The 23,824-nt window shown below is 40.9% G+C and overlaps 1 protein-coding gene across 1 annotated transcript in view; it reads right to left on the bottom strand.

Moving 5' to 3' along the window:
- Positions 1–1,124: 1,124 nt before the first annotated feature.
- The window catches only part of TMEM212 (transmembrane protein 212), a 44,423-nt gene continuing 21,723 nt past the window's right edge, over positions 1,125–23,824 (bottom strand). The window contains exon 4 of the mRNA XM_032341323.1: positions 1,125–1,285. Within this exon, the coding sequence (XP_032197214.1) occupies positions 1,235–1,285 (51 nt within the window). The 3' untranslated portion in view covers positions 1,125–1,234. The remainder of the gene's footprint in view (positions 1,286–23,824) is intronic.

Below are 23,824 nucleotides of genomic sequence, written 5' to 3' on the forward strand. Positions count from 1 at the left end.
TTGGGCTGGTGGAGATTGTGATGTAGGGCAGGACCAAAGTCTCCTGCCCCCTACCCCACTCCCTACAAGGGCCCAGCCTCTGGGGTTAGGTATAAGCTTACAGTATCCCACAGACCTTACTTGCTATATGATCTTGAGCAATTTATTTAACTTCTCTAAATATTCTTTTTTTTTTTTAATCTGAAATGCTGATAACCATCCTACCTGTTAAGATTATTGTAAGGATTAGAGAAAATGTGAAGCGTCTGACTCACAGTAGGCATTCAGTAAATTATTATTATTATTATTATTATTGCCTGCGAAAGGGTGTATGACCATAAACGGGACGATGAGGAAGGAAAGACAAGGTGGAAAAAAAAAAATGAAGGCCAACAACAAATCATCAGCCTATGATGATTGTCCTTGGGGGAATTATAAAAGCTGTTCATCTCTTGATTTCATAATACCACCTTTCCCAAGGCCCCATAAGGTATCCTGTGACATGTTTATTAGTTTAAATGATTTCAACTGCTTGAGATCTTAGATTTTGTAACACCCTTTGTGCTATTGAAGGTTCTCAGGGGAGTTACAAAATCAAGCCTGAGATTTCCTTTAACATATTAACAAAAAAGTAAATAAATAAGGTAGCCTCTTCCTAACACAAGATAACATCTCATAAATGGCTGGCTTCATACCTTGGTTGACACCAGAGTGTTATTTCAATCCCTTGCCCCTTCCTTCTCTCTTGCTCCTCCAAAACCCTCCACCGAAATAAGCACTAGAAAGGAAAAGCTGTAGTTTCATCTCAAAGAAATGGTCTAGGTATATAGATGGGATATTCCAAAGGGAGGAGCAGAGTACGTGCTAGGAAGGACAACCAGAAAGTAAGGACCAGCAACCATGGGAGAGTCACTCCAAGAGAAGAGAAAAGAGGGAAACCTTAAAGTGTGTGTGGGAAGTGCTGGGAGGTGGTCCTGGGTGTCAGCTTACCCTCCCGAGACGCCCCCAGGACAGGGGACCTCGCTCAGTCCCATTCTCAAAACTCGTTCTCTTGCATGACCGCTGCAAAAGCGTAAGTCACAACTCCTTTATAAATGTCATTGCTAAGTCTTACCTGACAGTATTCCAGCTACCCTAGGAAACCAGGATTTCTCAGGAAACCTGAGTACCCGCCCCTGTTCTGCTCTCAGCCATTCGGGAGAGCTCCAGGAAATGCTCTCTTCCAGCCTTAGCGCCTTCCTTTGCATGCTTTGGTTCAACAAATTCCTGTGTAGCATCTTTCAGGAGCCCAGTATCCTGACTCACCCTGATGATAAAACAGAGAAGAAGAGAGACAGGATCTTTGACTTTATGATGCTTATTGTGTAGTGCAAGTAGACAGAAAACAAATAAACAACCAAACGAATAATTACAAACGATGGTGGGTCCCTCAACCAAAGAAAGAGCACTCAGGCCAAAGTAGCTTGAATAGAGACCCTGAGGCTGGTAAATTAGGTGAGTATGAGGACCAGTTGTAGAGGGAGTGCCAGGGGGTGGGGGTGGGGGAAGTAGGGTGGGGGTGGGTATTGGAGAGGCTGCCCAGGTGGGAGGAGGCTGTGGAGGTGAACATGTGGGGGGGAGGCAGGCCATGAGTTTTACATGAGCAGTGGGAAAAAATCCCTGGAAGATTTTAAGCAGAGACGAGGTGATTTCTGTGTGGTTTATGAATATTTCAACATTCCTGTCAGTTTGAAAATTCTATTCTGATTACCCGCTCCTAGTTCTTTGGCCCAAGGAGCCCTTTCAAAAGAAGAGAAAATTCTCCAAAGAGTAGTCCTTGTTGGGACACCTTGGGTGGCTCAGTTGGTTAAGCAGTTGCCTTTGGCTCAGGTCATGATCCCAGCGTCCTGAGATAGAGCCCCACTTCAGGCTCCTTGCTCAGCGGGGAGCCTGCTTCTCCCTCAGCCTCTGCTGCCACTCTCCCTGTGCTTGCCCTCTCTCCCTCTCTCTCTCTGACAAATAAATAAATACAATCTTTAAAAAAAAAAAAAAAAGTAGTCCTTGTTTTAGACAATCCCTTTTGAGGTATCTGCTGACTTATCTGGCTACCTCTGCTCCCATTTGTCTGGAATGTTTACCACTCTACCCTTGTAACAAATCCCCAAATTTGAAATTTCTTGGTATTTCCCTACAAACTCCACATCAAGGTGTATCGCCCGTACCTTACTGACTTTTGATGAACTATGTTCCAACTTGTCTTTAACTCTCTGTAAACCTTGAGTATCACTTGACTGAAGCCTTTAGCCTTAGCATTCTAAACCACAATGATTCTTCTCCAAGAAATCATTTACTTTACCATATCATTTGCTTGAGAACTGTTTGATAAGCTCCTTGTCAAGAAAAAGAGAAGGAATCCAGCAAACATTTGTGTTGTGTCCTGCGTCTCCCACAAAGATAAAGTTGTTCTCTCCAAATTATGGCCTCCAAAGACATCCTAAACCCTTTAGGCTTAAGTGTTTTAGGATATCCAGAGAGAGCTCAGCGAACACCACATGGCGGGGAACCATAACCACAATGTCTGCTTTTAAGCAATTTAGCTCATGGGATCTGAGCAAAGAACTGGTCTTTTAAGACTCCATTTCTCACAGAAGTACATGTAATTTCTTCTCCCATGCTCTAATTTAGTCTGGCAGCACATCGTAATAATTGTGCAGCCTTTGTGTTTTACAGCTTGACTTGAGGAAAAGAGAAAAAATGGCTCTGATACCTTTGGGTTTTGTCTGGGTGGTTGGTGCTCAAAGTCGACCTTTTTGCGCAGCTGGTAAACAGCTTTAAGATCCGGAATCTCTTCTTTTTGTTCTCATTTGCCTGAAGAGCCATAAATGTCAGTCTGGTAACTTCCTCACAAACAGAGCCCATTGGTGAGTCAGTAAAAGCAGGAGGGATGTGCGCTTCCAAGAAGCCTGTGAAGACCCTTCCTTACCTACTGTCCGGGTGGTGGCACAGGGACCCTGTGGGCAGCCAGGCTGCACAGTGCGGACATGGACGTGAACTAGATTTTCGAGCTTCGTTGAAAGATATACTTAGCATTCAGCTGGAACAGGCAAGTTAGGTGGAAGGACTGTTTTCATCAGGTTTTTCTATAGTTTGAACTATTTGGAATTAAGGAGATTGGATTATTAGGTCAGAAATGACCTAATATGCAGTGCGCATACTGTCTTCTTATGATGGTCGTACTTAGGGCATAGGAGTTAAAAAACACAATTTCTTTCCTTGTCTTTTACATTTATGCTCATCTTTTCTAAAAACTCCATTCCACACTCTACTTTTTCCTGGAGGATTATGTCTAAGTAGAAATTATTTAAAAAATGTCCCTCCCTTCAGAGTTATCTGGCAGGGTTTTGTTGGTTTGGTTTTTTTTTTCCCCCCCTAGAATGTTAAGTCCTCCTGGCAAAGCCTCACAATCTGTTTTCCTTGAACCTACAAGAACCTTGTTAACTGTGTGATACGGAGTAAACCAAACATTTGTGTAGTGTCTGTCTGCCTGGGAGATAAAGCTGTTCTTGCAATTAAAGTCCTGGAAGACATCAATAACTCCCTTTCGTATCAGGCATTCGAGGAGAATTGCCTCAAAAAAAAAAAAAAGATAGTTTTACGGTCTTCGGATGTATGGAGAATCTCACTGTATTACAGTAAGATACTGAGTATACTTTTGGGTAAATAAACAAATGAAAGAAAACAGTTGACACAGATGAGAACATGTGAGTAATATAATGACAAAAGTTCTTCAAAAGTAATTATTTCTGACCAGGTTTTTCAAGTGAAAGGACTGCTTGATCCTGCCTGATTGAATGCCACAATCTCTTCCTTTTAGGTTCTTGTGTTAAATTTTTCTAAAAGAATAAAAACTGTGAATTCCAATCAATTAATAGTTTAAAAGAAATGTCCATTCATAATAATGGACATTTTTAGGTTTTTTAGGTTTTACCAAAGGTGATGGAACGACCGGGCCTGGTTCTTGATTTTCACAGACTGCCAAACGTTACCATCCAAATGGCCAAAATTCAATTTTAAAGGCTCCTATTCTTCCCCGAATTTTGTTCATAACTTATATCCAGGGTTATGCCAGTTTGTAAACTGTCCTCAAAACCACAGTGACCCACAAATCCCCTTTGAGGATTGGAAAGCTTTGCTTAAGCAGCAAAAGAAACATTTTGTGAAAAACTCCTCCATTAAAGAACACAATTATTATAACAGCATGATTTATGAAAAGTAAGCTATCTATTGTTTGGTGAATGATAGTTTTCTGTTATTCCAGGAATGAGTCTCAGATCGGATCCTCTTATATATAACGGGTGGTGGTGGTGGGAGTCTCCCTCCGTGTGGATGTGTAGGGCCGGGGAGTTTGGAAGGAATATGACACACTCAAATCTAAGTGCAACTTGCAAGATAGTCAAGCCTGGAGAAGCCGATCTACTGTTCCCCTAATTTAAACGTCTGGCAAGCTGACTTGGCTGTTATTTGTAAGTATTACAGAACATGAATCTGAGCAACAGGACCTCTCGAGCACCTCAACTCACGTTTTGGGTAATTTCCCAAAATTACTCATTAAAGGCATTAATTACTCATTAAAGGCATTCTCTTCCTTCCCTTTCTCCTTCTCTCCTGTTCTTCCTTGATGTCCACCGGCCAGAATCAGGGAAGGCACGTCAATGTATGCCACTGGTTTCTGGTGAGCTGCAGCCTGCTCTTGGATTTGAAATTAGATCTTCAAACTAATGCTATCAGCATTTTACCAAAACACTTCACTGATGTGTAATAACTTATTTAATACAAACAGTAAATAGCAAAAAAAAATTTTTTTTTTTTTATCACAATCGGAGAGTTTTAGATGTAGTTTCTGCACAAAGTAAGTTGAAGGGTCCCCAGAGGTATTTTCTTCTAACAGCATCAGAGCCATATTTAGGCATGGGCCAGAAAGTCATGCTAGTTGTCTCAAGGGTTCAGTGTCAGGCTTGTTTAGAACAATATGAACTAAGGGGCTTTTAAAGCTCCTTTGTTGATAGGGTTCTGTGGTTCTGAGACCCAGAGCCTTGGAATTCCCCAGAAGCAGCCGCAAGAATTTCTAGAGTCTTTTGTAGTGCCCCAGGACAGTTGAAAGTGGCCAGTACTCCAATTCCCAAGCAGACTAGGGCTAGAGAGGGAAGGGAGAGAAAGAGGGGGAGGGAGGAAAAAGAAGTACCATGGACATTTGTTTAATATTTAAGGGCCAAAAAACATGGCGTACTTACCTCTGAGCACTCTCTCCCCTTATATTTTATGTGTGAGTGTGTGTGTGTGTGTGTGTGTGTGTGTGTGTGTGTGTGCCTGTGAGAGAAAGAGAGAAAGAGAAAGAGGAGAGTTGGTACAATTGCCTTATATTTCGACCTTCCTTTCATTTACTTCACAGAATCATCTTTCAAGTCATTCTCCTCACCCCCTCCTTCCCCACTAAGATCCAGTGCTTATCCTGCTTGTCCTCAGAAGCCTTCCCTGACCACCCCAGCCTGGGACAGTTGGCCCTGTTGGTCTCTCACCTACTATTTGAACTAGCCATTTGGTCCCTATCAATGACAGTCTGATGGTGCCACTTATCTCGCCCCTTATGTATGTCTTATCTGTCCAATTAAATTCAGAGCTCTTAAGAGCAAGAGTGACTATCTTTTTATTTATTTATTTATTTATTTATTTATTTATTTATTTATTATTTTAAGAAACCGTATCATACATAGGAATTTAGCACAGTACTTTACACACAGTTGTAGGTGGTCAGTTAATTGATTAAACTGATTGTTAATTGATTAAAGCTTTGGGAAAGGAACATGTTTTGCAAGACCACCTTGTTGGCCCAGAGAAGGTGGAGGTTTAACAAGCTTCATGCACAGACATTTTTTCTTTATGGAGAATTGATCTCCTTCAAGGTTTAAGTTTGTGTGGTATCAGGTTGAGGATAATCTCACTTCTGCTCTGGTCATAATGCCTTACATTTAATCGTCAAGAGAGCCAACCTTGTTGTAGTATCCATTTCAAGTTACATATTTTAACAAAAGAGAGGTTTTGAGGAGATCTGTGTTGAAGCAGTTAGAGGGAAAGAAGGAATCAGTGGCTGGAGTTATTTGTGCTTTCATATCCCCCTTCAATATATCAAAGTTTGCTTCTTGAATTTCTCTCGAGAGCACCATTCTTCATAGTAGCTGAAGATCTACTAAGGATTCATTTTCCTTTCTGCTATATTTTTGTCCAGATCATACCATGCAGCTTAGATTAGAAGTCAGGGGAGTATTTTTTTTTTTTTTTTTGTATCCTGCATGAGTTTAAAATAGAGTTTGTCCCAACAAGCTGTAATGTTGGAGCACTTAATATTTGTAAAGTGCTTAGCGATCTCTTACCAGTTTGCCTTTGTAACGGTATTGTTGATGTAGACTACTTATCTTCTGGATTTCCAGATGGAGAAAGGGCTGAGAGGTTAAGTGGCTTGCCTGAAATTTAATAGTATGTTACTAGCAGTGCTCCAGTATTAATGCCCTCAGTTCCGGAGGGGAAAATGTTATCCATGTTTCCTTCCTAATTTTGAAGGAAAAATCATCCCAGAGCTATACAGTATCTGCTGATTTGTAAGCTAGTAGAAGTATTCAGTTCGTGGTTTTTATTTGTTAAGAGATCAGAAGGTACTTTAGCAAAATAATACTGATTAAAGAAGTTTTGAGTAACGTAGTGCATGAAGAAAGTCATTTTGTGGTATAGAGGGGCATATAAAGCTACAATAAGACTTTTTCACCACGGTAGGCCAATAATCAATCCTCAGTGTACAAGATAATAACAGAGTTGTCCTTTGACAAACATTTCTTAGTCAATACGCTTTCTGTTTTATTTGAGATGATTGTGCGTACTGAGGGAATTGGGGGATGGGATCAGACTACTGGTGTTGGGTGGAGGATATTGGTGAGGTGACTAGCTCCCACCTACTCTCAGGCTCTAGAGGACAACCCCAGGACCCCATCCTATTGACTTATCACTCCTGAACTCAGTAAATGACCTGCAATGACCTGGAGCCCTAGATTTTTTTCTTCTCCAGATCTGTCTAGGTGATTCATAGATGCCTCTTCGCACACAACCGAATAAATCCATCTTGGGATGCTGTTTTGCACCAAGCAGTCCTCTTGTGCTGTGACTTGATTGGTTTCCCTCTTGGGAGATGGACTGCAACTGGAGAGGTGCAACTATTAATAAAATTGATTTTTATCCAAGTTAAATCCTATCTCTGCTCAAATATGCCTGGTTTTTGGTCTGTTGCTCTCTTGCTTGTGGAGCAGGATGATATGACTCTAACTTAAACATCATTGATGAAGCATTATATTGAGTCCCTGTCAATATTTAAATTATTGGCCCACAGGCCCAATAATGCTAAAGAATTCTACCCTTTTTCAAGTCCACTGGCCAAGAATCGTCAGATTTTAAGGGAATCCCCTCTTTGGTGAGGCTCTGGAAAACTGGACAGAGTGTTAACTCTCATCCTTCCTCTGCTTCTCTCTACATCAAGACTTGTTTAGGAAGGAAGAGAAGTTTGCCTACTCAATAAAGTCTTCACAGCTCAGATAGTCTTGACCTCATCTTTGAAATTATTCATCAAGTGGGTGTTGGGAATCCTGGATATATTTGGAGAAAAAAAGGATCAAATCAAGCAAAGCACAAAATCATTAAAAAATTACTTCTAGGGAAGAGATAATTGTTCTTATTTAAAGTGGTCAGTTTCCTTCGTTCTCTGAGGAAAGACTTTTTTGAGTACCTAGTTAAATAAGTTCACAATAATTCTTAGGGTTTACATGGAAGAAAAAGTAAAATTTGTCTGTAGACCTTCTGAAAATTACATTTATCTTGTGCCTACATAAAGCCCCATTTTTAGGAATATGGCTTTCAATCGCTATTACTATATCAATTAAAGTCTAAGAAACTTTATAATCTTAATATTGACTTATTTTTGATAAATGTAACTACCCTCCCCATACCATTAAGGACCTATTCAATTAGAGAGGACTTTCTTTTCCCTGGAGATTTAGAGTCAAATGAAAAAGTCACTTTGGAAATGACACCTTAAAACAATGTTACTGTGATAATCCCAGGAGAACATAACCAAAGAACACATTTCTATTTCATTTCACTTATAGTTTGTTTATTATATATTTATTTCACCCTGTCTATCTCTGGAAAAAGCTTGACTTTAAAGATGTTTTTCTTTTTTCAAAGTATGTCATTGAGTTGTGAGGAAGAAACCCGAGAACCTATCATGGGACATTTGGCTGTGTGTATACTAATAAAAACTAGCATTTTGCCTCCTTGTAACAGCTTTTTTTTTTCTTTTTTTTTTTTGTGAAGGGCCTTCCTTTTGTGAAGGGCCCCTAGGATAAAGACTGGTTGGGCTTCTGCATTAATAGCAGAACATAACAGTAGTTTACGTTTATTAGGTGCAGGCTATAAGAGAGGCAGTGAGACCACCACTTTATGTGTACTATTCTGCACAACAACTCTATGATAATACTAATACAGAGCCCATGATAATAGTAGGGTAGTGTACTGAGTGAGCAGATGAATGAGACTGAGCTTTGGAGGGTAAGGGAATTGCATATGGTCACACTGCTCATGGGAAAGAGAACTGGAATCAGAACCTGGGCAGTTTTATCAGAGATGGGCCTTGGTCCTTTCACAGTTGCATCTAGCTGCTCCTTGTGGGTCATCATTGGGAGGTAAGAGAACATCTTACCATACGTAAGAGGCTATGGTCTACTGTTTACCGACTACTCCTTCTATGTAGACTCCTAGAACTCATGAACTCAAGAGAAAAAACATTTTCACAAAATACTGTGGAAGAGATGGAACTTAATTTATGATAAAGAATATATATTTGCTGGTGGGCCAAAAGGACCAAGAAAGGACAGAGGGTCTTTATTTTGGTGGACAAAAATTATTGGTATCTCCTCAAAGGCTTGAAATTGTTGGTTTGGGAGGAAGTACCAGCCTGTCAATCTCTAGGACTAATGATAAGGAAGCATAACTGTTTCTCCCTACTCCTGATCAATAAGATGATTTCAGGAAACCATGAGGAGTTTTCAACAGAGGCTGCTACTTTATAGTCAGTGATTTGGGAACCTCAACAATGATACAATAACCTTAGGGAAATTGAGATTTGCGAAATAATTAATGTGTTTAATAGATTAAATTACACCAAGAATCAATGTGTATATTGGATATGTGTGTGTGTGTGTGTGTGTGTGAAAAATGAATCTTGATCCCTGACCTCACACCATACTAAAAAGGCCATTCCAGATGTAAAAGGAAAAACAATAAAGCTTCTAGAAAATAGCAAGAAAATATCTTTGTGACTTTGAAATAGAAAATTATCTGTTAAAGAGGGCATAGAAAATATTAAAAATAGGGGCACTTGGGTGGCTCAGTCATGAAGCGTCTGCCTTTGGCTCAGGCCATGATCCCAGGGTTCTAGGCTCGAGCCCCGAATTGGGCTCCCTGCTCAGTGGGAAGCCTGATTCTCCCTCTCCCACTCCCCCTGCTTGTGTTCCCTCTCTCGCTGTGTCTTCTTTCAAATAAATAAATAAAATCTTAAAAAAAAATAAATCCTCTTTTTTTAAAAAAAGGAGAAAGAAAATACTAAAAATACAGGAAAATAGTGGCGTATTAGACATTGATAAAAGTAAGAGCTTCTGTCATTCAAAAGGCACCATGAGGAGAACAAAAAGGTAAGCCACAGAACAGAAGTATATATTTACAATGCAAAGAACACAAAAATGACCAGAACCAGAATTTTTAAAGAACTTCTAAAAATCAATAAGAAATAAAGAAGACAATCCAGGAGAAAAATTCACCAAAGATTGGAACAGAGATGTACAAAAGAAGATACTCAAAAGGTCAGCAAATATTACTACCCGGAAATCACATTCAGGAAATCACTATCAGGAAAACACATATGTGATTTTACTACACTTTAACTAAAAAATTAAGAGGACTGACAGTATGAAGAGCTGACAAAGATACAGAATAACACAAACTTTTGGTAGAAATGTATGGTGTAATCACTCTAGACAACAGTTTGGCAGTATCTCCTTAAACAGGACATATGTATGTCATATGCCAAATGATATCATTCCTGCATATAACATAATAGAAATGCACTCTATGCATACAAAAGACTTGTTCACAGCAACATTATTTAGAGCAGTCAAAATCGACCATCAACATGAAAATGGAGAAATGAATTGTGGATATATTTATACAATGTATACCGCAGAGCAACAAAAAAGGAATGTATTCCCAATACATGCAACAGAATGAATGAATCTCATAAATGTAAAGTTAAGCAGAAGAAGCTCAACACAAAATAAAATATTCCATAAGATTATATTTGTATGAAGTTCACAGACAGGCAAGATTCACTGATGGTCATAGTAACAGAATTCAAAATGGTAGGTTATGCAGCATAATCTCACTCACCCTGACTGATACACTACCAGAAATGCCACCTTGTCTCAGAAGTTTTAACTAGTATTCTCTTTCTGCAATGACAAAGGAATATTGCTTGTGTTTCTATTTTAAAGTTCATATCATTCTGCCTTTCTTAATAATTAGCTTCCTTGTTAAATGTCTTCTTTCTTCTCTCTATCATCAACTACTTTTTCATCACATACATACATCTACACTACCTCATTTCAATAAATATACTCAGATAGTGGTAAAGAAAACAAGGTTAAGATTATTTAAGGATACTCCCAATAAATGTTTAAAAACAATCTTTTAATGTAGTGTAACATGCATATAAAAAGTGCACAAATCATAAACATACAGATCAGCTAATTTTCACCAAGTGAACAATCCCATATAAAGAATGCATGGATCAAGAAATAGCACTTTTTGTAGCAGCCTAGTTACAACTGCTGCAAAGGAAACCAAAGACCAAATCACAAACTATTATGGTCATTTCTCAAAAGCAGAATGGGGCCTCCCATACCAAATTTGGCTCAGATGTCAAGACTAATAATGCCATATATATAGCAAGATGATATGTGAGGGTTTGTCACATAGTGAGGCTTTCTCAGGGGCGTAGTGAAGTTCTCCCAAACTGGTCTAAAAATGACTTGAGAGAACAAGAAAAGGAGACTAGTCTGAGATGTTAATAATAGTTAGAAGGTGAGCCAGGGAGAGTGTTCTTTCATGAGACGGGAGGCTTGCATGGTCTGAACTTCCCATCAAAGAAAGGTGCACCCAGGGTTTTTTTATCAGCTCCTGCAGAAGTGGGACAGAAGGGAAGAGGGAGGGGTGGTGAGGCTTAAAAGATCAGCAGTCTGACATCAAAAAAATGGAGTCAGGATTTTTATTATGTGAAGACATCCTGCATTTGTTTCTTGCTCATGTTACTTGTCCAACACGATTCGAGTGGGAGATTTGGTCCATGACAACTTTACTCTAGACTGTCTGAGCGACCATTATCTGGGACATTGCTAATCACTTTAGTGAACATAAAGGGGAAAAAAAAGAAGAAAAAAAAATAGCCCATTTCACTAAATTATATAGCTTCTGCCCAGAAGTGTCATGTGTCACTGTACTTCTGTTTCACTGGCCAGATTGAGTCACATGACTCTGCCAAATGCATAGGGTAAGAAGAGTGCAATCTACCATGTGTTTAAAAGGGGGAGAACCAAAAATATTTGCTGAATCACGCTGTTGTCTATCACAAGTGGATCTTAAAGGATGAGCAGAGTATTGACAGGGGATGAAAGAACACTGTTGAAACCCAAGGAACAAGAAGAGCAGAGATGTGGAGGGGTGGGGGGTGTGGATCGATCAGAGAATGTCTGAAATGAACAAATGGGAGATGAGGTTAGAAAAAAGGGTTGAGCTTAGTAATAGAAAGTCTTGAAAATGAAGCATTTTGGACTTAGAACCTGGGATGGAAGGAACAATTTTGAGAGTATGTGAACATATATTTCTTAGTAAAATGGGTTAGCAAAAATAAATAAGAAATTTGGATGCTATTGTAACAGCCAGAGAAGAGTAGATGAAGCCGTGAACCAGAACAGTGGTAGTTGGAATAAGAAAGTACAGGTTGAGGTCTTTGAAGGTCCAACTGGATATGAGGCAAAAATGAATAGCAGAAATTATTCCGTTTTCTTTTACCCTGGGTGACTGGAAGAATGGTGGTAACATTTCATAGGGTACAGAGGACAACATGGAGTAAATGAATAAATTTGCTTCTAAAAATACTGAACTTCTGGTGATGGAAGAACATTGGTATAGACTGAATGTTTGCCTTCTCTCCCAAATTCAGATATTGAAAGTCTAATGCCCAACGTGATGGTATTAGGAAATGGGGATTTTTGGAAAGTGATTAGGTCATGAGAGTGGAGTCCTCATGAATAAGATCAACACCCTTATCAAAGAGCCCTAAGAATGCCTTTCACCCCTTCTACTATGCGAAGACACAGCAAAAACACAGCTATGAACAAGACAGCAGGTCTTTGCCAGATGCTGAATCTGCTGTTGCCTTGATCTTGAGCTTCCCAGCCTCCAGAACTGTTGTTTATACCCACCATATCTATGGTATTCTTTTACACTAGAGAACAGACAAAGACAGACATCAAAGTGTCGAGGAACACTTAAAAATTATCGTCTAACACCTAAGATCAGACAGAAGACTAAACTTAGAGATCCCAAAGTCAACATCAGATAGCAGAAGGTCGAGGCCATGGAACTGAATGAAGGTGAGAGACTATAGAGTTAGAAGAAAAGAAGACTGGCGACAGAACTTTGGAGAACATTGGCACTTATGGAGCTGCTGAACATTAGCAGAAGCTAGTAGAGAAAACCGAGAAGAATCTATCAGAGAAAGAGAAGGAGCACAAGTTCACAAGAGTGAGGCAAGAAAAAAGGGAGGGGTTCAGAGTGTCCAAAGCTGCCAAGAGGACAAGCAGGAGGAGACCAGAAAGATGCCATTGAATTTGGCTGTGGAGAGGTGACGAGTGATGTTTGGGAAAGCCCTTTAGTAGAGAAGTGAGATTAGATGGCAGGAGGATTATGGCAGGAAAAGGGAATAAGCAAATATAGATTAAACTTTCGCTATGGTTGGTTTTGAAAAGAAGGTGAGGTATGTATGGGAAAATAGCTTAAGAGAAAGACAGAGTTTCTGGAAAGCTTAGCTGTATAACTTGGCATGCCATTTTATACACTGTCTTTAAGGCAAATATTTTATTTAAAAATAAATTATGCCAAAAATCTAACTACAACTCTTGGTAAGTTCTAAAATACACTCCCAGTACCTTACAGGTGTGGCCAAGGAGAATTCCACAAGGGTGAGCACGTGACTCAAGAGGGACCAGACAGGATCGGCCCCAGGCCTGTGTCTGAAGTGACCCAGAATTCTGCTGCTGAGTTTGGAAGCTAGCCCAATGAGCTGAGAGCTGCCAGTGGTCATCTTTTCCATTACACGGGTTCAGCCTGAGAAAGATGCCAACCAACTCTGAGGAAAACAGAGCGAGAGAGACAGAGTCTGGAGGTAGAAGCCTAGCCCCAGTGAGCCCCCTCTTCTAGCCGTGCCTGAGGCGCATTCTAAGTCTGTACTTTTCTGTTATGTAAGCAAATCAATTCCGCTTTTTGTTGAAACTGTTTTGAGTTGGGCGTCATCACCTAAAGCCATGTACACACACTCTACTCAAGTACTTTCTACATCACGAGTGGGATTTTAAAGAGATTAACATTTGTTAAAATCCGTGAAGCTGTGATTATGAGAAATTCTGAATAAAATTGAATTCGACCTTGTCTTTCCTTAGATTTCTCATGGGTTTCACTGTAGGAATAGGAAAAATGTAATAAGATAAACATTAACTTTTGAGTCATTAGTGTACTTGGTTTTCTTTGAGATAGAGCTAATGCAGAGCGTTTGCATCAGATTACTCAGTTGTTTTCCTCAGACAGAGTCTCTTTAAAAAATAATGACATTACTGCCAACCAAGGAATAATTAATATCTTTGATCTTCTTAAGGGAAAAGGTTTCCATCTCTAAAATGTAATTGCAGAATTCCAAAATCTCAAAGAATCTTTTCCCATACACATTGTGAGAGAGCTGGTCTTCCTTATTTGTTTTTCGGATTAGCTTCCAACTGACATCAGATACAGCAGCAAGACCCTTTCTCTTTTGTTTGGTATCAGGCAGCATCAATTTGTGAGTTGTAAATACCCAAACTCTGTCCTGAAGATTAGCCTTAACTAAATCACCCTGGGGACAAGAGACGAGGAATTCTTCCTCTACTTGCAGAATTAAAAAAAAAAAGAATCTAACTTTCAAAAAGAACAGGAAGCAGCTTGTCCATAATAAATCACCAGCAAGCAAGTGTACTGCCGAGGAAAAGGTGATATTAATAGAGGCGGCATTTTTTTTTCAGCAGAAAAGCTCTTTCATTGAATTTGGAACTGACAGCCTTGAAAACCTAGTCAGCTAAGAATTCAAATGCCACAAACTTGAAAAGAAATGTTATTGTGTTTTATATACTTGAACATGCTTCTTCTTCTAATTGGGAGGTAGTTGCATGCAAATGTCCAAATCATCAACAGCATTGTAACTCTCCACACACGGGACCCCACAGTTCACTTTTTTGTCTATACGTCAAGGAGTTTGACTAATCCATTTCATTATCAATAGGAAGAAAGCATCAATGGGGATAAAATTGCGGCATGACAAAGAGTTGTTCTCTGGACCCTGCATACAATTAAACAGAAATTTTTCTTAGTGCATTATCATATATTAGAAAGAAAAAGGCAATGGCCTGGGGGTCAGAAGATTAGCTTGTAGGCTTTGGTTTATAGCTGTCAATTTAGAAACATGGTTAAACATGCTCTTCTCTCTGGATCTCAGTTTCCTCAGTTGCTATGGGTGGGCGGTGATTGGGGAAGATTCTATGGAGACTTTGGTTGATGTGCCGGTTACTACTGCTATTAACAAATTATCCCAAATTGGCACAAAACAAAAACCATTTTATTGTGCAAAAGATTCTATGGGTTAGATATTCAGGCTGGGCTCAGCTGGGCAATTCTTTTGCTTCTCAAGGCAATTACTAAGGTCACTCAAAGGCACTCAGCTGGCAGATGAGATGGTCCCAAGGGTCAAGACAACTTGATTCACATTTTCTTGGCAGAGATGAGTTCAGTCTGTCAACTGGAACATCCAACAAGCCAGCTTCTTCAGCTTGGTGGTCTCAAGGGGGTCAAACTTTTTTACACGGTAACTGGCTTCTGCCAGAGCAAGTGTATTGAGAGAACCAAGTAATTTCAACCTAGCCTCGGAAATCACACACCATCATCTTCACGGCATTCATTTCATCACAAGGCTGCTCAGGATCACGGACAAAGGCTGTAGATCCCATCTTTCAACGAGAGCAATGTCGAAGAATTTTGCAGCCATATTTTAAAACCACCACACCCACTTATAAGGTCCCCAATATTATTTCTCATTATTCTTCTCCAACAATGTGTCCATTCCCATATATATGTCTTTCCCTCTTACCTTCCCCCTTCTTTCCTTTTTTTTTTCCTTCTGCCCTCCTTCCATCTTTCTTCCCTTTCATTCATTCCTTCATTCACTCATCTGTCAAATATTTGAGTCCCTATTCTGGATCAGACATATCGAGTAGCCTACAGTAAAACTGAAGGGCAAGACAAACACATGATCCCCACCTTTGTGGAGCTTACAGTCCAATGAGGGACACACACATTAATCACATGCAGGCAAAGACATGATTACAAACTCTGGGAAGTACTAGGAAGGCCAGGTACAGGGATCTCTGTGGTTCCACAGAAGAGACACCTGACTCAGTCAGGGTGCAGGGAGGCTTTCCTGAGGAAGAAATGTTCACTTTGATATCTAAAGGATGTGCTGGAGTTGGCTAGGTGAGGAGCACCAAAACATCCCACACAAGACTTCCTCTTGTTGCCTTGTAGCTCCCAAATCTCCCAATGTAGAAGACCCATTTCTTTTTTCTACCCCACTTAATTACCCTTGAGCAGTGTTCATGACAGAAGTTCCAGGAAGTTCCATGTTCAATACCAAGGACAAGTCTAGCATCCTATTTGTTTAGAGCTGCACAGACCTCTGCTGACTCCCTGTTGTTAGCTGAATAGTCTTCAGTAGGTTTAATGTGGCACTGGAGGTGTTTCCTGTGCTATCTCCCTCCGAAGTTCCTGGCCTCGACTCGCCCTATTTGGATACCACGCTCCAGCCATCCCCGGCTACTTGCTATTCCCAGGACATGCATTAATTTTCATGCCTCCATGCCTCTGTTCTCACTGAACTCTCTTCTGAGATGACCTTCCCCTTTGTCCCCGCCATTAAAGTGTTTTTCATCTTTCTTGCTCCAGGGCCATCTCCACTAGGAGGCTTTCCTAACCTCTGGGCATAATTAGTCTGTCCATCCTCCTGAAAGTACTCTCTAGCCCTTTACTGATATTTTGTTTCCATTCTGCATTGTTAGCTGTTTCCTTGCTGCCACTAAATTTTAAGATCCTTGAAGACAGGAATCATTAAGAGATCATACCTCTGTCCTCCAAAGGGCCTGTCCCTGTGCACTTGCCATAGTAAGCATTCAGTATTGTTTGCAGAATGAATGAATGAATGAATGAATGAATGAATGAATAGGTGTCCTTTTAATCAGTTGATGAGGATAGAAAGTGCAGAGATCTCTGTTACTATTTTTAGTCCACATTTAACATAGTGGCTAGTACTCAATATTAATATTTCACTATAAATGAATGTGTCATTTTCTTTTGTACATATTTCAAATATCACTGAACCTATTAAAATGTTTTGCACACAATGCTGGTTACATTTTTTTTTTTTTTTAGATTTTATTTATTTATTTGACAGAGATCACAAGTGGGGGAAAGGTAGGCAGAGAGAGAGAGGGGGAAGCAGGCTGCCTGCTGAGCAGAAAGCCCGATGCGGGGCTCCATCCCAAGACCCTGGGATCATGACCTGAACCGAAGGCAGAGGCTTTAACCCGCTGAGCCACCTAAGCGCCCCAATGCTGGTTACATTTTTAAGCACTTCGGTTGAATCATAAATTCCTTGGGACAGAAATTATATCTTCCCTTTATTTGTGTCTGTTATACTCCCGGATGTTTGTTTTATATATAAATCACTGATACGAAATAAAAGTGTTGGTAAACCACTTCCTAGGTTCACAAGTTATTTGTATTCTCATATGTATTATATACACATTGCTGTGCTAACATGTGAATGTGGGTACAAATACAGGTGTACTTTAAGACTTTGTGTAAACAGTTTGCTGTGGATTTGGATATGCTACAAAGGAAATGACCCATGCTGAAAAGCAACCATATCTAGTATGTCTTTGCTATAACTCAATAATCTTTCAGTCGGTCTCAAGCTTGTCCTTCAGTGTTGCCATTATACAGGTATTACCACTGGACTTGCTTGAATATTGCTTTTTATTAGTTTTGAAGAGGATGATAATGATTACTATATGTGTGGAGTGGCAAGGCCAAAGGGCTGGAAGGAGAACTGGGTCATAAAATGCCAGGTGATTAGAGCTAGAAGGTTCTAGAAGACTGGTGAGCCTAGCTCCTTTATTTTACAGATGAGGAAACTGAAACTCAAGTTCCTAGTCTTGCTTTTGTACTTCACAATGCTCAATTTTGGGGAGTCTGACATGGAAAAGGAGACTTCCTAGATTAAGGTAAGCACAAAGGTTATTGACTATTTTTTTCCTCTCTTCCAAAGAGCACTGTTCTGGGACACACCTGTTGGCTCCCAGTCAGAGCTTAGTAAGCACAGACTTATTTATACCGCAAATGACATCATCCATCCATCTTGGAAGCCACAGTGCTCACCCTCATTGGTTGTCAGCGGTTTCTAAGATGTCCCCTGATTTCATTGACCTCTGTGTGTCCTGGAGCCTTGACCTCTAAGGCTCCCTGGTGCCAGAATGTCTGCAGCTGTAGGATCAAAGACCCTCAGGGGGAAAATCCACTCGTAACTGAGATGAAATGGAGTGAGTTATTAGGAAAAGTGGCTATATGTCCCAGAACCCTTGCTCATCTGGAAAACGCTTGAACTGCATCCCAAATATAAACACCCAAGCCTGAAGACCTAAACACAGCACAAACCAGAGACAGAGACTCCTGCCTGCCAGGCCAGGGCCACATACCACCTGCCTCCTAAATGACTGGATGTGCCTGGCACATAATAAGTATTTTTATAAACAATCTGTGAAATAAATGAATGCAGGAGGTGGCCTCTAATTAAACCTACAAATATTGCAAAATTATTAAGCAAGAAAGATCGGGTGAGAAGTTACCAATTTTAAACCAGTAGGTCAGATACTGACGTGTAAGTCCTGAGACTGACTCTGAATTCTGGCTCCAGCTTCCTAGCAAGCAGAGCAAAAAGTGCAATGCCGTCGACCTCACCTAGTTCTCACTGTGGAAGAGAACACAGCATTACAGGGCATTGTGTAATTTTCTATCCCCGAGAGAAAGGAGTCCGGCGGGAAATCTTTCTACGACACCAAAGTATCATTTGTGTCTTGAGGACATGTGAAGCTTTTTCCTTGGTTGGCAGCCAGACTAATTGCTTGCCACAGGTTGGTAACACCCTTCCCAAATGGTGGTTGTCCAAAGTCTTCACTTAAAGAGAGAAACTCCGTTTTGGTTACTATCCCCTGGCTGCCCGTAACTGCTGTTTCTTCACAATCTTTAGCCAGAACCCTATTTGAAGCTGAACCTCAGAGCATTCTTAAAATATTTTCTAAGCCCTCTTTACTTATAGATGCCCTTCCTCCGCTAGTCTTATAGAGCTGGATGCTAGGATATTTTCGCCGTCTTCTATACTTAGTATGGCTTATAATCCTTGGCCATGTTATCTCAGGCGCCCCTTTAAGTATCCCTTAACAAATAGAGTAACCTGAGTCAAATAAAATCCTTGTTGATTGATTGATCTGAGACCTACAGTGCCCTCAGGCCCATCCTGCTTTACAGCTTCCAGTTCTGGCTCCCTCCTGGCCAGTCTGTCTGTGCCACTTAGATATTTTTCCCCACTTACTGCCAAGCTCCATATTTTTCCTCCCATTGTCCACAATGTCTGTAATAGTGTCCATGTCCCTATCAGCGGTCATAATTCAGATTTGAGCTTATCTCCCTCATGATATTTGCCAAACAAAGCCTGTGAAAGATCGTGCTTTTAAAATTTGCTTTTAACACTGGCCTGTATTTCTTTTAGTCCCAGAATTTTAGAGCTAAAGGGACTGTACAATTAATTTTGGCTCCTCTGTTTTACAGCTGAGAAAACTAAGACCAAAGAAGGTGAAATGATTTGCTTTTCAGTCCTTAGCCTGGAAAGCATTGAATCCGTGTAGCCTTTGTGGTGTTTATCTCCATCTCATCTCTGCTCTGTAAACGAGGAGATTTTGTTTCCCGAATCATTGCACCTTGTCCGCTGGTGGTCACTCCACATACTCTTAATCAATAATAAGTGAATGAACTAAGTGAAATAATGCATCATGGTTTATTTTATATTCTACTTCAACGCAAAAAGAACTAATGAAATTAACAGATAAATACAGAAAGAAAGGCATTCGGTCATTTGGTTCGTTAATGGCAGACTTGACAACAGATGAGTTTTTCCTTGTTCTTTATCCGTCTTATCATTACAGCATATCGATCACAAATAACTTTTTAAAAAAATCTAATTCGGATCATTCTTTCTTCTAAAATGCGTGTTTAAGATACTATGATTTTAAGGAACCATTATAAAGTAAAGAATCTATCCACATAGGTAACTTCCCTCTTCTAGGGGGCCAAATGGGCAATGACAGTCCTGCTTAGACAAAGCAGATTTATGGAATAGAAAAACAACGTGGTCTTTGCAGAAGCTTCTACAAACAGGAGATGTGAGAAGTGTTCGGAACAAAGAAGGGGTCATCCCTAAAAATACAGGAAGCTTTGATCTTTCTTCTCGCCTCGAGCAAGGTGAAAGGGTAGAGTCTTCAGCAAGTCTGCTCTGTGTATTCAGGTGAAATGACACTTTCAACATGTATGGGCAAGCAGAAGTTTGCTCAAACGGTGATAAATAGAGGCCCCAGATCCTGTGACTCTACAAATGTGTCAAATGTAAAATAAATTCCTTGTTTTCCTCGTAAGTTTAACTATAGGAAATAACGAGTCCTTAAAAGGGAGTGATTAGATAGTATAAGAATGCAAATTTGGCAGAGTAATCAAACCCCAGTAATTTGGGGCATTTTACATTCTATCCTCCTTTCTAGGCATGTTTTGCTTCCCAGATTGTAACCAGGGATGCTTTGATAGACTTTGGAAACAGTTATTCCCTTGTGAAGACCCTACACCTCTGAGAGAACCCCAGAGGGTAATGGGAAAAAGGTGTGACAACTAGGCTTGTGCTTTGACTCCTCCTAAAGAAATGTATTAGGCTTTAAGATATTTCCAAATTTTTCCAGAGATAGCATACCTGTTATTGCAAGCTCCATCCAGTTACCATGTAACGATTTTTGGAAGCACTCCCCATTTTGGGGCACTGCATAAACCGGACCTCAAACCACCCTGACACCGAGCCACTCAATGGCCATAGAGAGCTTAAATCTGTCTGGCAATGGTAAGGTAAATCAAGGCAATCAATGCTTAGTCCCAGGCGGCGCTCACCAGACATCCAGCAGCTAGAACTCACACAGAGGCAGGAACCCAGGAACCGAGTTACAAGGCCACATATGGAAAAGCAGGAACAGTTTGAGGTGGCGTCCCAAGATGAGCATGAGACCTTACATCTCTTGCCTTGATTCAGGTCTCTAAATTGGTCTTAAGACTGGAGCAGGTCTGTCTTCATGTGGAGTCCAGAACAGCCTCTACCATATTGGGGGTGAGGAGTGCCATTACGGTATTACAGTTAGAGCATAAAATTACTTGGTCAGGCTGAGATCTAGCTCAGACCTTCTACTCACCAAGCCATGTCCCCCACACAGTCTGTGGGAGCTCATTGGCAGCACCTGTTTATAAGCCCTACCCCCCAACAAAGGCTCTCTATGCACTGGGGTGTTATGGCAGGAGACTCATTTGTCCAGAATTCATAATCAGGCGGGTCCTCAAATGTGCACCTCTAGGCATTTCTCTGAAAGATGTTATACCTACAGATATAGAGACACCCAGGACTGAAAGCAGTAGACCGATTCATCATTTAACTTAAACCTGGGTCTGTTACAAGACCATCTATCACAGGCAGTGAGATGTTTGTGTGAATCAGAAAAGCACAGATCTAGTATTACACCAGCAGGCAGGGTTTGGTAAGCAGAGAGCAAGCCAGATTTTAATCCCTGCTCTTACCTTTGGCCAACACGTACTACCATCCCTTGGGACTCTGCCTATATGTCGCTTTTAATAATAGGTCTAGAAACTGTCTTGAGAGTGACAAAACCCTATGTTTTGTTTAAAAGCATTAATTGCTTTAACAGTTAAAATATCCCACAATTTTTGTAACTAAATCCTAGCACCCCTTCATTTTAAATATATCAAGACTGCTGCAAAATGAAAGTGGCTTGGCTCTCTTTCTCTCTCTCTGAGAAGGCCCAGCCAAGGGGCAGGAGGAGAGGAGGCAGGAGCTGGAGTGGGGGAGGCCTGACACCTTCCACTGCAGGGAACTGAGGCTGTCTGTCAGATCGAGTCATTTTCCTGTAGGAAATGTCATTGCATTGCATCATTGCATTGTAAGAGAGTGATGTCATAGTGTGGGGCCCTGATCTACTTCCTGAGTTTTAACCTGAGTCTTGTAACCTTTTTCAGCTGCACTGCACCCAGAGAAAATGAAACACATCAAAATGGAAAGGCCAGCGTGTCTCATAAAGACCTTTGAGGCCCCAGGGTGGGGTTTGCTCCTGCACCTACATTAATGATCAAAAAACAGTTTTGTTTGGGTCTCACATCCTGGATATGACATGGACCTAGTACCTAGGAAAGTAAATGGAAAAGAAATAGTCGTCAGGATGTGTCTGTAATTTCCTGGCAGAAACCCTTCCTTTTTCCTAGCTTGGGTTTAATTAGTGGGGGACAATGCTTAATTTAATTAGGATGCATTGCTTAGTTTTGTGGTGCTGGTGTTTTTGTTGTTAAACTCTCTGTGAGAATGAAAAGTGGTTCCTGAACCGATATTTTAAATCTTACATAGGCCATTTGTGTCTCTGTGTTTTAGGATTGGTTACAACCCCAGCCTAAATGACATTATTAAGCTATTTCCTGGAATGTCAAGGGCTGAAATTGCCCTGTCAAGAACGACTCTGTTCTTTCAGGGATTTCAGAGAGCAAGGGCTCGGATTGCATTCTTGTTCTGTTATTATAAGTTTTTGCCTGGCAGGAAACCACTGGGTCTCAGATAATTTGCATATATCCAATGAGAGTGATCCACTGTTCTACGGAGGTTTCAACATTGCATGACAACACCGTGGAAGAATCTCATATGGAGAAAGGGGATTTTTTTTTCTCCCTTTCCCTAAGCCCCATTTTAAATAGTTTCTTTCCCACAAGCCGATGTGTCCACATTTAAAGACTTATAAGTAAACCAGTCTATTTTCCAGCCCTGGCCTCTGTCACCGGTCAAATAATATCATCAGCCGCACAAAACTGAAAACAGGCTATCTGAGAGCGAAGGTGCCTTATTCCTTCCGGAAGGCCGGGTAAAGCAGACTTTTTCTGGCATGGGATGGTGAGCGGTAACAATTCAGCTCTCCCCGGCAAAGGAGTAGTGAAACGTCTGCTCATTTCTCTGTGGAAGCAAAGGCAAGAAATAACCCCGCATATATCTTGACAGCGGAATATGATTTTTCACACGTTTTACATGGGATCCCAGTTAACCTAAAGCCCTTGGTCTTGGACAGCTTCACCAGGATTTTGGAACTGGGCACATTGTGCTGAGCACGGAATATCCGTGAAGCAATCATAGCATCTCACTGCTCCTGCAGTGGGGGCCACAGAGGCTGGAGAGCCGACTCGAGAGAATGTCCAACGGTCACCCAAAACCCTTTTAGAACAGAGAGGGATGCAAATCAGAAAGCAAAATGGAAGTAAATAAATAATAAGTAAATAAATAAACTCAGTCCTGGGTGGAAATGCTCCAGTAAGGTGGAAATGAATTCAGACAGTATATTGATAAAATTTAAATCCCTCCTGGTGTAATCATCCACAACTAGACGTGGGGTAGCTTCATTAAGTGAGAGGTGAACATGCGTTAATTGAAGAGCTGAGGTCTGGGCGGCCCCTATGGGACTTCCAGACACCAATGACTGAGCTGCGTCACCCGTTCCAATGACTGGAACGTGTCATTTAGCTTCTCTACACATCGTCGTTTTCATGATGTCTCACATTTTCACTCTGTACTTGTGCATTCTCAAATGAATGGACTCTTAGAGACGGACCTTCAAAGGCATCTAATAAAGGTGCTGAATTGAATCAATGACACTAGACGCAATTTTTGTGCTTAAGTCGTGTTAGGGTGTCTGCCACGTGGGTTACCTCTGCAGTGCCACAGAATTCTCTCAGCAAGCCTGACAGTTAGCAAACCTCATCAGTTCCACAGGACCAGGGAGAGACTGAGGCTCTTGCCTAAACCCACGAGAGGGCCAGGGTCTGAAACTGGGTGTTTCTCATTCAGAAGTCCTGCCCACTTTCTACCACCCTCCACGGGCGCTTCTTAAGCTTTAGCATGCTCGGACTCACTGGAGGGGGGATTCCTGACACAGACAGCGGGGACCCAACCCCCAAG

The sequence above is a fragment of the Mustela erminea genome, chromosome 1 (assembly GCF_009829155.1).
Source record: "Mustela erminea isolate mMusErm1 chromosome 1, mMusErm1.Pri, whole genome shotgun sequence".
Taxonomy (NCBI): Eukaryota; Metazoa; Chordata; class Mammalia; order Carnivora; family Mustelidae; genus Mustela; species Mustela erminea.